General features: G+C 43.7%; 2 protein-coding genes across 2 annotated transcripts in view; both read left to right on the top strand.

The window, feature by feature from the left end:
* Window positions 1-8,228, top strand: part of LOC109466100 (nodal modulator 1-like) — a gene marked incomplete at its 5' end in the record, with an annotated part of 30,673 nt that extends 22,445 nt beyond the window's left edge. Inside the window, 9 exon segments of the mRNA XM_019763723.1 lie at window positions 1,354-1,409; window positions 1,757-1,769; window positions 5,015-5,126; window positions 5,743-5,802; window positions 6,083-6,221; window positions 6,940-7,195; window positions 7,358-7,502; window positions 7,684-7,802; window positions 8,040-8,228. Of these exon segments, the coding sequence (XP_019619282.1) occupies window positions 1,354-1,409; window positions 1,757-1,769; window positions 5,015-5,126; window positions 5,743-5,802; window positions 6,083-6,221; window positions 6,940-7,195; window positions 7,358-7,502; window positions 7,684-7,802; window positions 8,040-8,228 (1,089 nt within the window).
* An 862-nt stretch (window positions 8,229-9,090) lies between these two features.
* LOC109465860 (SCO-spondin-like) overlaps window positions 9,091-13,908 on the top strand; it is a 39,725-nt gene continuing 34,907 nt past the window's right edge. Inside the window, exons 1-8 of the mRNA XM_019763350.1 lie at window positions 9,091-9,320; window positions 9,777-9,823; window positions 9,936-10,107; window positions 10,578-10,719; window positions 11,135-11,302; window positions 11,969-12,107; window positions 12,552-12,725; window positions 13,341-13,572. Coding sequence (XP_019618909.1) covers window positions 9,091-9,320; window positions 9,777-9,823; window positions 9,936-10,107; window positions 10,578-10,719; window positions 11,135-11,302; window positions 11,969-12,107; window positions 12,552-12,725; window positions 13,341-13,572 — 1,304 coding nt within the window. The remainder of the gene's footprint in view (window positions 9,321-9,776; window positions 9,824-9,935; window positions 10,108-10,577; window positions 10,720-11,134; window positions 11,303-11,968; window positions 12,108-12,551; window positions 12,726-13,340; window positions 13,573-13,908) is intronic.

Consider the following 13,908-nt stretch of genomic DNA (forward strand, 5'->3'; position numbering starts at 1 on the left):
TTCTTCAGGAAACCGGGCGAAACATTTTTCAACAAGAAAACGGAGGAATATGTCCTGGAAACCGTCCTTGTTCGAAATTTGTTGGATCATTTTAGTCCAAATCTAAAAAAAAAAGTTTTAAAAAAAGAGGAAAAAACTAGAAACCCCCACCTACCGAACCTACGTTTTTCAGGAAAAAAATTAGAAACATTGATTTTCAACATTAATGATAAATTTTTCTAGACATACCTATCTGTTGCAGATGATCACTAGTCAACATCGTAGGTCCAAATTTAACAATCGCAATGTATTATGGGATGGATGTGACCATCTGCACGTATCCCAGCATGCTCTCTACCTGTTGAATAACACAATCGTTTCACCCCTACTCGCGAGTCTCTTGTATAACATTTTGACAAACCAAAAAATTTCAAGAAGTAAATGCGGGAAACGATCCATTTCGATCTTTTAGGGACGTCCCGGACCTAAATATCGGATACTGGCGCAGCTGTTCTCCGGGTTTCATGAACAAGGGCGTGAGAAAATTGATTGTCATGAACGGCATGGAAATAACAGGTTTTTTTTTCTGCATGGTGACCATCTCGTATCCTCTACCAAGCTTCAGAGGCGACTGGAAAAAGTAACAAATTGGCAAAATAGATAACATGCCAGGGGAGTTCTTCTACTAAAGGAGTAACGTTACAGTTACGGTTCTAAGATTCTAAGAGCGGCAAACTATACTCCTTTATATTAATTAGCGGACTAACTCCCCTGGCATGTTTTCTGTCTTCTTGGCCATTTTCTACTTTTCCAGCGGCATCTGAAATCTGGTAGAGGCTAACCCGGCAGAAATTTGGGTCGTTTATAACAGTGGGAACGACAGAAGTTGACCAGAGAGAAGTGAAAAAGTTTTGTGAAGACATTACGGCTGCAGACACTCAGCCTCGGAAGATGGGTCTTCTTGGAAGACCCCTTTCTACATTTTAAATCCAACGTATGGCTGCCTTTGGTTGTTTTGCGTTTTGTACCGTTTTTCTGACATCCCCTTTTTGTTTTCTCGAGACGTCACGATTTGCTTTGAGGAGACCTGCAAAACGCTGCTGTTTCTATCGTGTGGAAGAGACGCCACCACGCCTTGATAGAAATGCGCACTAAATTACTTACAGGTTAAATGAGACCTTACAACTATTAACATTAAGCACATGCGAAAATCGACTGGAAAGAAAATGATAGACATTCAAACTTGTGATTGTGATTTTCCTCTAGGAATACGTGAAAGCTAACATCCTCATTCATTTCTGTACATCAGCACCTTACTTCACTTACACAATCGCATTTTCGATTTTTTCTTTTACGTAAATTTCTACTCTTGAGGCACAGTTGGTCAACAACCAAAGCGCTTACACGCCAATAGTTATCGAGTGTTTTTGGTGAGTTTTCCGATAGTTTGCCAAAAATGTTTAAACAAGGCGCGGCTTAGCCGTGCGCGGCGTTTGAAGACGTGTTTTGAGCAGTTTGCTCAGCCTTCGCGCCACCCGGCATCCTGGACAGATATCCGGGACTGGAGGATGAGGTCAATACCAACGGAGACGTATAAATATCCGCCGCCACGGCGTCTAAAATCAGTGCCAGAGCACATTCTGCTCTGTAGACCAACATTTGACGAACCTCTGTGAGAATAATTCTAGTTAGAGATCGTAAGTAATTCTACCGGAGGGGAGAGAGACAAGAGATATGGCACGAGAGAGTGCCGTCATCTTTTTCCTGCTTTTGGCAGGATCGTCGGTGTCGTAAGTACTATTCATGTTTCTTTGTAGTTGCCAATCTTTTTAGTCTCTCTACCAGGCTAAAAGCAGTTTATTTTAAGCGACGGTCACAACTCGCCGTGCGTGCTTTTTGTCCGTACGTTTTTGTCGTGGCTACGTCTGCTACGTTTTTTCTGCAAACGTAGGGTGGCCGGCCGAGGGAGTACGTCACTCGCAAGGTGTACGTACGTGGTCTGCACGACACGCCTGGCCGTCAGCGGTTGCGTGCATCGTACGTTGCGCAAGTGGTAAGTGAGTTGTACGTGCTTACAACGTACGATCTCTGTGCGATTGCCACGTTGCCGCGTACAGGCCGTACCTACACGTGCGGCGTGCGCACGATTTCCTTACTCACTCGCACGTTGTAAGTGCGTGCACCTCCTGATAACTTCATCATCACTAGCCGCCCTGGTGTCTTCCGCGGCCCGTTTCTTTGGATCTTGTCTGGTAGACTTCTTTTGAGCCTTCCTGGGCATCTTGGAGACGAGTTGGCAGTCGCCCGTCAAGTCGTCTTTATATACGGTAGAAATAAGATGCGTTGCACGTGCGTTGCACGTGCGGAGCACCTAGTATGGTGCACGTGTGTTCTGCGTGGTCATTGAGCAGGTCAACTGGGAAGTGAGGAGTAAGCACGGATGACGCAAGCACCGTGCGTGGCACGCACGTGCTTCGTGCGCTGTCCGTACAGCAATTGCACGTGAGAATAGTGAAGTTAGACTCACGGAGTCCGTACGTTGCACGCTCATAGGCTGTACGGGGCACGCGCGTCGCACGTACTCGCACGCACGGGTGGTAAATCCGCAGACCGCACGTAGAAAAAGTATTACATGCACTTAAGGTTCTACGGCGTGTCTGCGTGCTCCCAAATCCGTAGGATTCCGTACGGAGGCGGTACTCACCACGCACGGATGCCGTACGTTTGCCCACGTTTTTGCACGTAGACAGCACGCAGAAGCACGTACGGCGAGTTGTGACCGAGGCTTTAGCCAAATAGGGGGAATTATTTGCCTGGGAAGTTTGTTGCCACCGTAGAGTTATTTTACTATGCAGAAAATTAACCTTCTTGCGACGAGCTGCCCAGGCCTATCATTCGTCCATTTTTTTTACCGAATTCTACGATCCGTACACCCGTAGGAAGGCCTAGTGAAGGTTGGGAAATCTTGATGAATGAGTAAAAATCACAGTTACCAAAAGGAATTCTTAGAGAATAATAAAGTTATGCTACATTTGAAACGCTGGATACATTTGGTCACTTATATCCTAGATTAGTAGGCGTCTGCACAGACCGCAATGAATTCGTTGAATTGTGACCAAAACCGAAGTAGTGTAAATCTTTAATTTAAAAGTTCTAAAACGGGACAGAGTCTCAGGAACCATCTACCAGGCTTCAGAAGTGGCTGGAAAGAGTAGAAATGAGCGGCAAATTGTACTCTGACTTTTAGCGGAACAACTCCCCTGGTATGTTATCTGTCTAGTTGGTCAATTTCTACTCTTCTGAGGCCTGTGTAGAAGTTATCTATCTGCAAACAAACTGAGAGCAGCACATTGTTTTACGAATTCACAATGCATCATTGCCGGTGCATAGTCCTTGTGCGTTTCAATTAAACTTGATGCCTTGATGCCATGCGACAGGTTTAGCCTCCTTCGCAGGCTTGTGGGGTGGCGGCATGATTTTTTTGGGGGTGAGCGACGCGAGTTATGCCGCGGTGGGACAATTTTGCCGCCGAGGAAGTTTTGCCACGGAGAGGCTTGTTGGAGCGGGATACCTTCTCTCCGTAGCAAAACTCTCTCGGCGGCAAAATCGTCCCTCCGCGGCATAACTCGCGTCGCTCACCCCCCCAAAAAATAATAATGCCGCCACCCAACAAGTCTGCGAAGGAGGCTATGACAGGTTAACATTCTGGTGAAAACTTGATTCTCTGTCAATACTGTAACATGAATAGAATAGAAGATGAACAACACTTTATTTTAGACTGTACTTTATATTCTAATGAAAGATCTGTCCTTTTTAATCATATCAAAGAGAAGTTCCCATACTTTGAACACCTAGATGCAAACGGCAAACTTATATTTTTGATGCGTCTAGACAAACAATGTATTACAAACATGATCTGTTCCCACATTTTCCATTGTACATAAAAGCGAGAAGTTGACCACTCTGTATCAGCTCAATAGCTAGAACACTTTGTATTAATTAGCCTAGTATAGTATCCTTGTATGTTCCTTATGTTTGTCTAAGTCAAGTAGTGTTGTCTACACTTTTCTACATACGTTTGTTATGTGTCTGTTATATCTTGACCTGTACCTAGCCCGTCGTGGCATGAATGTACAATAAAGGTATTTCAATTTATTCCTTTTCAGCGCCTACACGGGTTGCCCTGTCCTCGGGGCTCCCACCAACGGCATGATCAGTTGCCAAACGGACAGCATGGGAACTCAGGTAGATATTTAGTCATTTACTTAACAATTCATTACTGCAAAAAATCGCTTCTAAAACTCAGATTCCCCTTGTATTACGCTTCCAAAATCTTTGTTCACGTTGTGTTACATATCTATATCTATTATCTTTCGTATTTCAATTCATTTATATTTGATTTTTTTGTATGAATCAATGTGTTCTGTTATGTGGTAGCGTTAATATACATGAGTCCTTGTTACTTGAGTGCGCTAAGTCACTCTGTGTTATATTACTTTCGCCAATGTGTGAATAAAAAAAACTCTCAGGTAAAACATCACTTTGTGACGTCTGCAATCATATAGTACGGTTAGAGGAGGATGACTTGTGAATAGTCTGTCTCAAATTATATTTCGTAGAACTACAGCATGATTTCGATCAGTGTTCTAGCCGACTCTTAACATTGCAATTTACGGAATTTTGCTGCTCAGGGCGAACAAAAATTTGCCCAATCCATCATATTTTACGGACAAAATTCGTTTTATTGGTTTTTTAGGGGGTAAAAATTTCACAATTTTCCCGGGGGAGGGTGCCTCTAAACCCGGCAGGACTGTCGCACCAATGGCTCCAGCGTTCGACATGATGTTACATCAAACAAAATTGAGATGACGGAAAAATATTCAGTCGTGCATATCCCAAGGGCACAAGGTTGGTAACATGGCAGGATTTGATCCCGGGACCTCTTGGTTCTGAGCCGAATGCTCTGCCGTTACGCCACACGACTACATTTACCTATCTTTTTAAATTGACTATATTGTTTGGTTCCTTTCCCCAGGTATGCGTGCCCACGTGTCTGGAGGGATACCAGTTCGCGGGACCGTGTCCGGCCAGCTTCAAGTGCGTGGACGGCAAGTGGTCTCCGGCGGGCGGGTTCCCTGACTGCGTCCGTGAGTAACTTTCAGAATACCGGGAGTTTCTTTTGACACAACTGATAACAACTCTCATGGTCACTTGCTTACGTTTTGATGTCTATCAGACACCTTATTCAAAGCTTCTGACTGGAGTACTGGTTCTCGCCTCCTCTAGGTAGGTGGCGCTTTTGCGTCGAGAACACAATCCCAAATGTTTGTATCCTCCTCGTCCCGAAACAGACTAGAACCGTAATTTCTAACACCAAAAAATGGACTGTTTAATACCAGTTGATCAGTCGAAAATTTCTGCAAGCACTAGTCCATTTGTTTGTGTTGAAAATTTCAGTTCAAACCTTAGCTCCGGAATGACTTCTACCAACACAGATGAACTGATGTGTTGTACACCGCATATTGTGCTTGCTGTTGCAGGAACATAGAGCCTTTAAATATCATGGCTTGCATGATATCTACATCGTGAAACCACATGATGGGTTAACTTGCTATTTGTTACACAAGAAAATAGTTGCTCAAGCAACTGTGTAGACATTTTGTGTAGCACCCAATAATTTTGGTCAGTAATTCTGTAGTTGAACAGGTATTTATCCAAAAACTAACTAAGTCTAGTTGTTCCTTTCTCGCCGTCTCCTTGCAGCCACTGCGTCCCCGGTGACCGCCTCTGGTTCGCCTGTTAACCCAGGGATCCAGACAAGGGGTGAGTACAGTTTAAAAGGAAGTTGAAAACTCGAACAATGAACCTCAAAATTTAGTACATTTTTGTGATAAAACAACGCTGTTTATTCATGAGACATATCGTTGATGGGATTTTTCTGTCGGAACTGTTGGCACCTGACTTCTGTATACGCGCAGACAATGATAATGATGTTTATTTGCACATTCGTGCCCATGAGGGCTAAGCGCAGTACATATGTACATAATATTATGTAAAATTACTTGCTGTGGGCTAAGTATCACTTCATGTTTTCTATTCCCAGCCGTGGTGCCGCCGGACCAGGAGGGCCACTGTGCCACGTGGGGCCAGCACAACTTCCGCACGTTTGACGGCAGTGTGTACCAGTTCAAGGGGGCGTGCCGCTACGTCCTGGCCAGCGACATCTTTGCAGATACCTTCAAGTAAGCAAAGCTTTAAAGGAACCCAATGCAATTTCAGGGTGGCAAACATTTCTTCAGAGTCAATTTTCTGGTCATTCTGTTAATGTTGAATCTACCCTATCCCACATCCCCTACTGGTATCTGTGACGGGAAAACGCTACGTATGTCACAGAAGGAGAACAGTAGCTTGCTTTGTATCGTTGGCTGGTACCCAAAAATAAAGAAATGCCTTACGTATCTTGATTTGTGGCTACTTCAAACACTTCAAACACTTTAAGAATTTTCCACTGGACAACAGAATTTATATCGATATCCCGATGTACATCGACATTCATGGAGCAGAAAATATCCTGTAAATTTAAATATAAAATCTATTTATATACAGTCAAAGATTCTATTCGGTACAATAATAGGAGGCAGACAACTACTGTCTGGGAAAACGTGTACTTCTACTACTACACTAGCTATTATAGGGTTTGACTTCTTCTTTGAAGGCAGTGGATAATGAATAGTCCCACATTTTACACAATTAGTGGGTTTTGCGATATGATTTTTACAAAACATATATTATTTTCAGCATCCACATCTGCAACGACCGTCTCTGCCAGCCGGGCGAGGCCTGCTCCCGCTCCATCAACATCTATATACTATTAGATATAAGAATTGTACATCGACATTCGTGGAGAAAAAATATCCAGTAATTTTATATATGATTTCACGAAACATTTTATATTTTCAGCATCCACATCTGCAACGACCGTCACTGCCAGCCTGGCGAGGCCTGCTCCCGCTCCATCAACATCTACATGGGAGACGTGGAGATGGAGCTTCGGCAGTCGGAGGACGGCCCGCTGGTCTACTGCGACGGCAACCTGCTCACCGTCCCCACCACCGCCTTCGGCGCCCTGATCGAGAAGACTTCTCACTTCATCATCGTGAGGAGCGGGCTGGGCTTCAAGCTGTGGTGGGACGGACAGGAGGCCGTCTTCCTCACCGTACGTCAAGAATCTCTGTGCATTGGCTTATGAATGAATGAAGACCTTTTAGTACTGTACATTTTTGACCCATTGGGCTAAGCACATATGGAAATTGTAGTAAATAAAAAAAACATAGCAACAAAGAATACACAATAAAATGGTCGCGCGGATTTTATGCAGGTGTCCGAATCCCTGCTGGGAAAGACGGGCGGTCTGTGCGGCAAGTTTAACCGGGACCCTACCGACGACTACACCACACTGCACGGGAGGCTGGTGGCTGACTCCGCAACGTTTGCCAACAGTTGGAAGATGGAGAGTCTGTCAGGTATTTGAAAGCTATACATATGAATATAATATCATATGGATAATACTGGTAACCGTCGTGTAAAAGAAAATGTTCTACCAACCTGATGAAATTATTTTCGGATAGCATTTTTAGTTCTGACCAGAAAACAGTAGTTTGTGTGACTTCCCGGTCCACTGATATAATCTGTCGTACTTTTCAGCACCGTGCCCAAATGCCCCGACCAACACCTACTGCACCTTTGACACCACGGAGACGTATCAGGTGGCAGTCAATGCCATTAACCTCTGCAGCTGTCTGTTGGAGACACCTTGCAAGGCTGTAAGGGTTTTTCCAAACTGGTTGTAATGGCTGTCAGTAAACTTAGCATAATATAGGCATCATTTATTGTTTATCAATTGAAGGTCTATGATGTCAAAATTTGAAAATTTAGGAATCTTGTTTTTTCGACCCGCCTTGTTTTTTTTCGCTCATTTCATTTGATTTCGAGTCTGTGGAGGATGTCATCCATATAATTTACTTGCCGTGGCCTTACCTTTATTTTCATCCCTATTCCAGGTTGTGGACCCCACGCCTTACTTCGAGGCGTGTAAGGAGGACGTGTGCTTCTGCGCCACCCAGCGGCAGGGCTGTGAGTGCAGCTCTCTAGAGGCGTACTTCAGGGAGTGTTCACGTTTCGGCGTCCACCACAACTGGAGGTCACCCGACCGTTGTCGTAAGGCGCCGTTTTTTCACAATGTAGACTAGTTCAATCAAAAAGTAGAAAACAGTCTTCATCATACGGATTGAAATTGTACAATATCGTTTGACTTTGAATCTAAGTTGACAGTAGTGTGGTGTCCCGTCAAACATGTACGAGTGACTATTTCTAGGGTCACTTGACCGTTGCCATAAGACGGTGTTTCTTTCAACAATGTATGCGCAAAACATTGGAAAAGTAGAAACTGATAGCAATTGAACAATGTCATTTGGGTCTAGGTTGACAGTAGTGTTCCGTCAAACTTTTATTGTTTATAGGATCACTTGAAATTTGTCGAAAAACAGCATTTCTTTCAACAATGTAGAGCATTTAAAATGTAGCTTCTGATAGAGACTGTACAATATTTTTAAGAGTCTAGGTTGACAGCAGTGAAGCGTACCGTCAAACTTGTACGAGTGACTATTTTTAGGATCACCTGACCCTTTTAAGACGGCATTTCTTCCAACAAAGTAGAGCAGTCAAAAGAAGAAAACACGCTTCATCACGCTGATAGAAATTGTACAATATCATTTGGATTTTAAATAGGCTAAGGTGACCCAGCCGTTGCCACTTTACATTGCGCGAAGACTGTCGAAATCAGTGGCAAACTGTCAGATTCCGTCGCGATTTTTAGCTAGTTATCACCAAAAAAAAATTCCTCCACACGTTTGAAAATGGCGCTGTCGTCACAGGCCATGAGAATGGGCCATGTGCCGTCAAAACTACTTCCAGTCACGGCCGCGTAGGACAAGTCGTCGGCTTTGGAAAGAACGAGAAAGAGCGGTCGTTATGGCCAGATGGCCGGCTTATATAGGTGGTTGCTTGGGCAAATTTGGTACTGTATAAAACGTGTTGTATGCTCTTCCAGCCATGTCATGCTCCAACGGGATGGTTTATGACTCCTGCGGCTCGTCCTGCCCCGCCACCTGCTCCAACACAGACTACAACTGCGTGGACGACCACTGCGTGGACGGCTGCCACTGCCCGCGCGGCACGTTCCTGCAGGACGGTTCCTGTGTGACGCGGGACCAGTGTCCGTGTACCTACCAGGGCAAGGACTACGGCGCAGGCGACAGGATCACCAGGGACTGCAACGAGTGGTAAGTGGCGGCACTGTGGCACACTGTAGCGTTGGTTTACATCCATCTAGGCTCTATGCTCTCTAGAACCCTTGTCCTGCTGGCAATTTTTACACAACATTTTCAAATAATTTCATGTCTTAATCAGGTTACAGACCCTTGACTTTTTTTGCCCTGCGGCGGCGTAGTTACTTTCGCATTCGTTGCGTTTCGCTGCGGTGTGATGCGTTGCACGAGAAACACCCCCAAATCGCACATATACAGGGCACTATATAGATGGTACTGTATGTACAACCCATATATATATGGGCCCCGCAGGACAAGGGCTAGGCATCCAATTTAGTTTCAGTTACTGGGCATGCGCAAAACGTGATATTTAAAGTTAGTTTTCTGCTCATTCATTTCATTTAGTAAGTTTAGTCAATGCTACACCATAGCAAAAATGTGAAAACTTTTGTGTGTGCGTCTCTTCCACAGTGTGTGCTTCATGGGCAAGTGGACCTGCACTGAACATCAGTGTGAATGTAAGTTGTTTTCCCTCATCTAAATTTTGTTCGATGTCACATCCTAGTCGGTACGAAAAGTCCAAAAAAATGTTACCTTTCTAGTTAACTTCTAAAATCTTAACCCATACAGCCACCTGTTCCGTGACTGGAGAGAACCACTTCCAGTCGTTTGACGGCGTGCGGTTTGACCTGCTGGGAACGTACCAGGCTTCCTTCATCCTGGCCACTAACATCCGCAGGGACGACGACCCCTTCCGCATCACCTACAACATACACGACTGCCACAAGGAGCACTGCAAGAGGTGGGAATTTAAAGTACTTTAAGTTCTGAAGGGCTGTTTCCATTCTCAAAGAGCCACAGTGCTTTGTATTTGTACTTATTGCCAACGCGACACGCCATTACTATACATGTAGGTCAGTACAAGTGCAGAAGTATTACAAAACGGATAGTAAATTAAAAAGTTATTGTTTACATTGAAATGCAGTGTTAGAAACACCCACCTGTAGTCTGCATTTTGCAGAGACATTTTTATATAAGGATTATTCTTGTAACTTATAAGTTGCAAGAAAAGAAACTATTAAAACGGATTGGCACAATAAAATCTGTGCACAAAATCTATTACAAATATGCAATTTCTACAAATTTACATCAAACTTCGGGTCTTTTCGCACATATCATAGATATCAGATTTCTGATCGTTTCACACATAACGTTATCATACACTTCAAATTTCTGGTCTTTTTACACATACCATACGCTTGACACCTGTAGGTCCCTGACAGTTGAACTTGGCGGTAAGACAATGAAGATGCTCCCCGATCACGAGCTGATGATTGACGGGGAGGAGATCATCACCCTGCCTTACCGCTCTCATGAGTTCTTTATCGACACTGTCTCAACCATCTACCAAAGGGTTGGTATTCTATGAAACGATATAATGTATGGAATGATTTTGATATATTTTTTATATAAAAATGATTGAAATGTCTTTTTTTCATACAAATCATGTATGATAGCTTTTTATAGCCAAACAATTCAATAGTTTTGTTGTCTAACAAAAATCGCGGTCTCGGTTAAAGCCATGTTGATTACCCAAGCACCGGCGTTTTGCGACTTCAAAAAGCCCATAATCAACATGGTTGATTTGGTGGTGGGCCGAGTTGACCAGGGCGGTGGGCCGTGTTGACCAAATTGCGATGGGCCGAGTTGGTAATGGTCCGAGTCGTCCTGAGTCCGAAAACAATGTCTGAGACTTATATACATTGTATTGTCATTGCTATTGCATTGTATTTTTGCAACCTCTAAACGTATTGATGTATTGCTGACAGGTCACAACATCAAATGGCCTGAACATCTTCTGGGATGGGAAGCACCGTCTGTACGTGTTGGCCAGTCCTGAGCTGATGGGCCGCACGTATGGTATGTGTGGTAACTACAACAACAAGCAGAAGGACGACTTCCTCACCAGGGACGGCGACGTGGAGATCACAGCCACTGTATGTACTCTTCTGTTTCTATTTCTGTTTTGGCCTCTACAGGCATCCAAAGCAAATTCAGGGCGGCAAAACGAAAATATTTTGGATGAGAAAATCTGTCTGATATTGACATTTACTACCATTTCTGCACATTTTCGTCATCATTTCATACTATGCATTATGTGAGGGGTCCCTATATTTTGCGCAATGCCCATAAATAGGTAAATCCACCCTACCATACAAAACAGACATCCGGTTCCCCTCATTGACATCGTATTTTGTCTCCCAGATATCAGAATGCTGCCAGATAGGGTACATTAAAAGAATGACCAGAAAATTCACTTCGGAAATCCAGTTTTCCCTCCTCGAAATTGCATCGGAAGCCTTAGATACCCAGCTAATTCTAAAATACACAACTCTCTTCTTATCAGTTTGATACTACAGGTTAAAAGTCCGACCAGTGTCTAAAATTCTACAAATCTAGACAAAGAGTTAAAATGTAACAAAGTTTAATAGTGGTCGTACGTCGATCTTTCTATTGTTATGAGAGAGAAATTATCACTATTTCTCTTGATATCACAATCAAAATATCTAATATTAGTAACACAACACCATATTAAAGCCCACTGTACTAAATATACTTAATACTTGTACTATAAAATACTGAAAACACGCCATCTCTTTCAGAACTTTGCAGCTAAGTGGATAGTCAGTGGTTCCGGACCCAAGTCTGATGAAGGCACCCATCATCCGTGTGAGATCTACTCCCAGAGGAGGAGCACTGCTCTCAAGTCCTGTCAGGTCATCAGAGAGGATCCATTCACATGTATGTGATATCACATTTTGCAAACATGGATGAATAATTAGGCCACGCCGATTTAATTCTTTGGTTCTCGGATTTGCTTCTTCATTTTTCTGAATTTTTCGCAATCCAGGTTCTGATTCAGAATCAGCTCAAAAATACTAATGTTTTGGTCAACATAGTTGGAGAAAGTCTTTTTCTTCCTACCTGTTACAGTTTTTCTATCTATCACTCCATTGGTTTGATTAAAAGTTCAAAATTCATTGTTTAGATTTGACTGCATGGCTTCTATCATAGAATTTGTTTTTCCCTGTTGTTCATAATTTTTCTGAAAAATATTGGAGAACCAACAATTTAAATTGGGTTACGTTTAAGATTATGCTATTAAATGACAACTTAAATTGATTGGAACTATCAAATGTAGCAGTATTGCATAGTCTTTTGATGACTTTTATGTTCTCTCCACAGTGTGCCATGACTTGGTGAACTTCAAGGCTTACTACGACAACTGTCTGTACGACTGCTGCGCATCAGACGCCACAGACGGACTGAACAACCTGTGTGATGCCATCGCAGACTATGCATTCGCCTGCGCAAAAGCAGGTGTTAATGTGGACTGGAGGAACTCCGTGCCCGGCTGTGGTAAGCAATGTTTGTCATAAACATAATGTATGTATATGTCAGTGATACCAACAGATTCCATGCCTTAATGTTACCTCCATGAAAAATGGAGGAATTGTTTTTGCTCTGTGTGTGTGTGTGTTTGTGTGTGTGTGTGTGTGTGTATGCCCATGTTTCTGCATGGCCTTTAGGTCAGGTTGTAATGAATATGGTTGGGGTAAGTGTAAAGACTTGTGTGTAGGGCACCATGGTAAACGAGAAGAGGACACAGTCACCATCACGAAAGATCTAAATATTTCATGAAGGTCTGAGGTAACGACGCCCTAAGGCATGGCTCGTCAAGGTATTCCACGTGGTGACTGGGGCAAGCAATATGAGGATATTGCTACAATCGGGGGGCTGTGATTGGCTAGAAGTTGAGAAGATATACACCGCGCACGTGAACGGAGTTTTACAGAAATTGGGCTGGAATGTCGACCTACCCAGTATTAGGGCATGAGGATATTCCTACAATCGGGGGGCTGTGATTGGCTAGAAGTTGAGTAGACATGCACCGTGCACGTGAACGGAGTTTTCCTGTTTTTGTAATTTTGAAAATCTCCCGTGGCTAATCAGTGTTGTATGTTTGATTTCCAGAAATGACCTGCAATGGTGACAAAGTGTACTCACACGAGGCACCCAGCTGCCAGGTCTCCTGCGGGTCTCTGAATTCAGCCTGCACACAGCAGACAGTGGAGGGCTGTGTCTGTCCAGCGGGTATGGTTCTAGACTACGACGGTCACTGCGTGATTCCTGAGCAGTGTTCCTGTATACACGAGGGCAAGGATTACGAGGCAGGAGAGACCATCCGTCAGGATTGCAATATTTGGTGAGTCGAAACCTTCTGATGTTTCAGAGATAGATTTCGAAGCTTTTGCACCATCGCCGCGCAGGTCACGTTTTCTGTGCGAGACTTATTGGAGACGCTACATGTAGTTATCTTTTATATCTCATACCTTTATAAAGTTTACAGTGGTTCAGCTTACGGCTTCTAAAATACACGGTGTCCCGCAACGGTCAGCATGTGAGCGATACCTTTACAGTTGACCCGGCTTACGACTGGCCTTCTAAAATAAACAACCAGTGTTGATGGCAATCTGAAATATTGATGGACAGCCTAGTTTTTGCTCAGTGGGCAACCTGAAAAATTATTTTGAACCCAGAC

The sequence above is a fragment of the Branchiostoma belcheri genome, unplaced genomic scaffold (genome assembly GCF_001625305.1).
Source record: "Branchiostoma belcheri isolate BF01 breed outbred unplaced genomic scaffold, Haploidv18h27 scaffold16, whole genome shotgun sequence".
In the NCBI taxonomy this organism is placed as follows: Eukaryota; Metazoa; Chordata; class Leptocardii; order Amphioxiformes; family Branchiostomatidae; genus Branchiostoma; species Branchiostoma belcheri.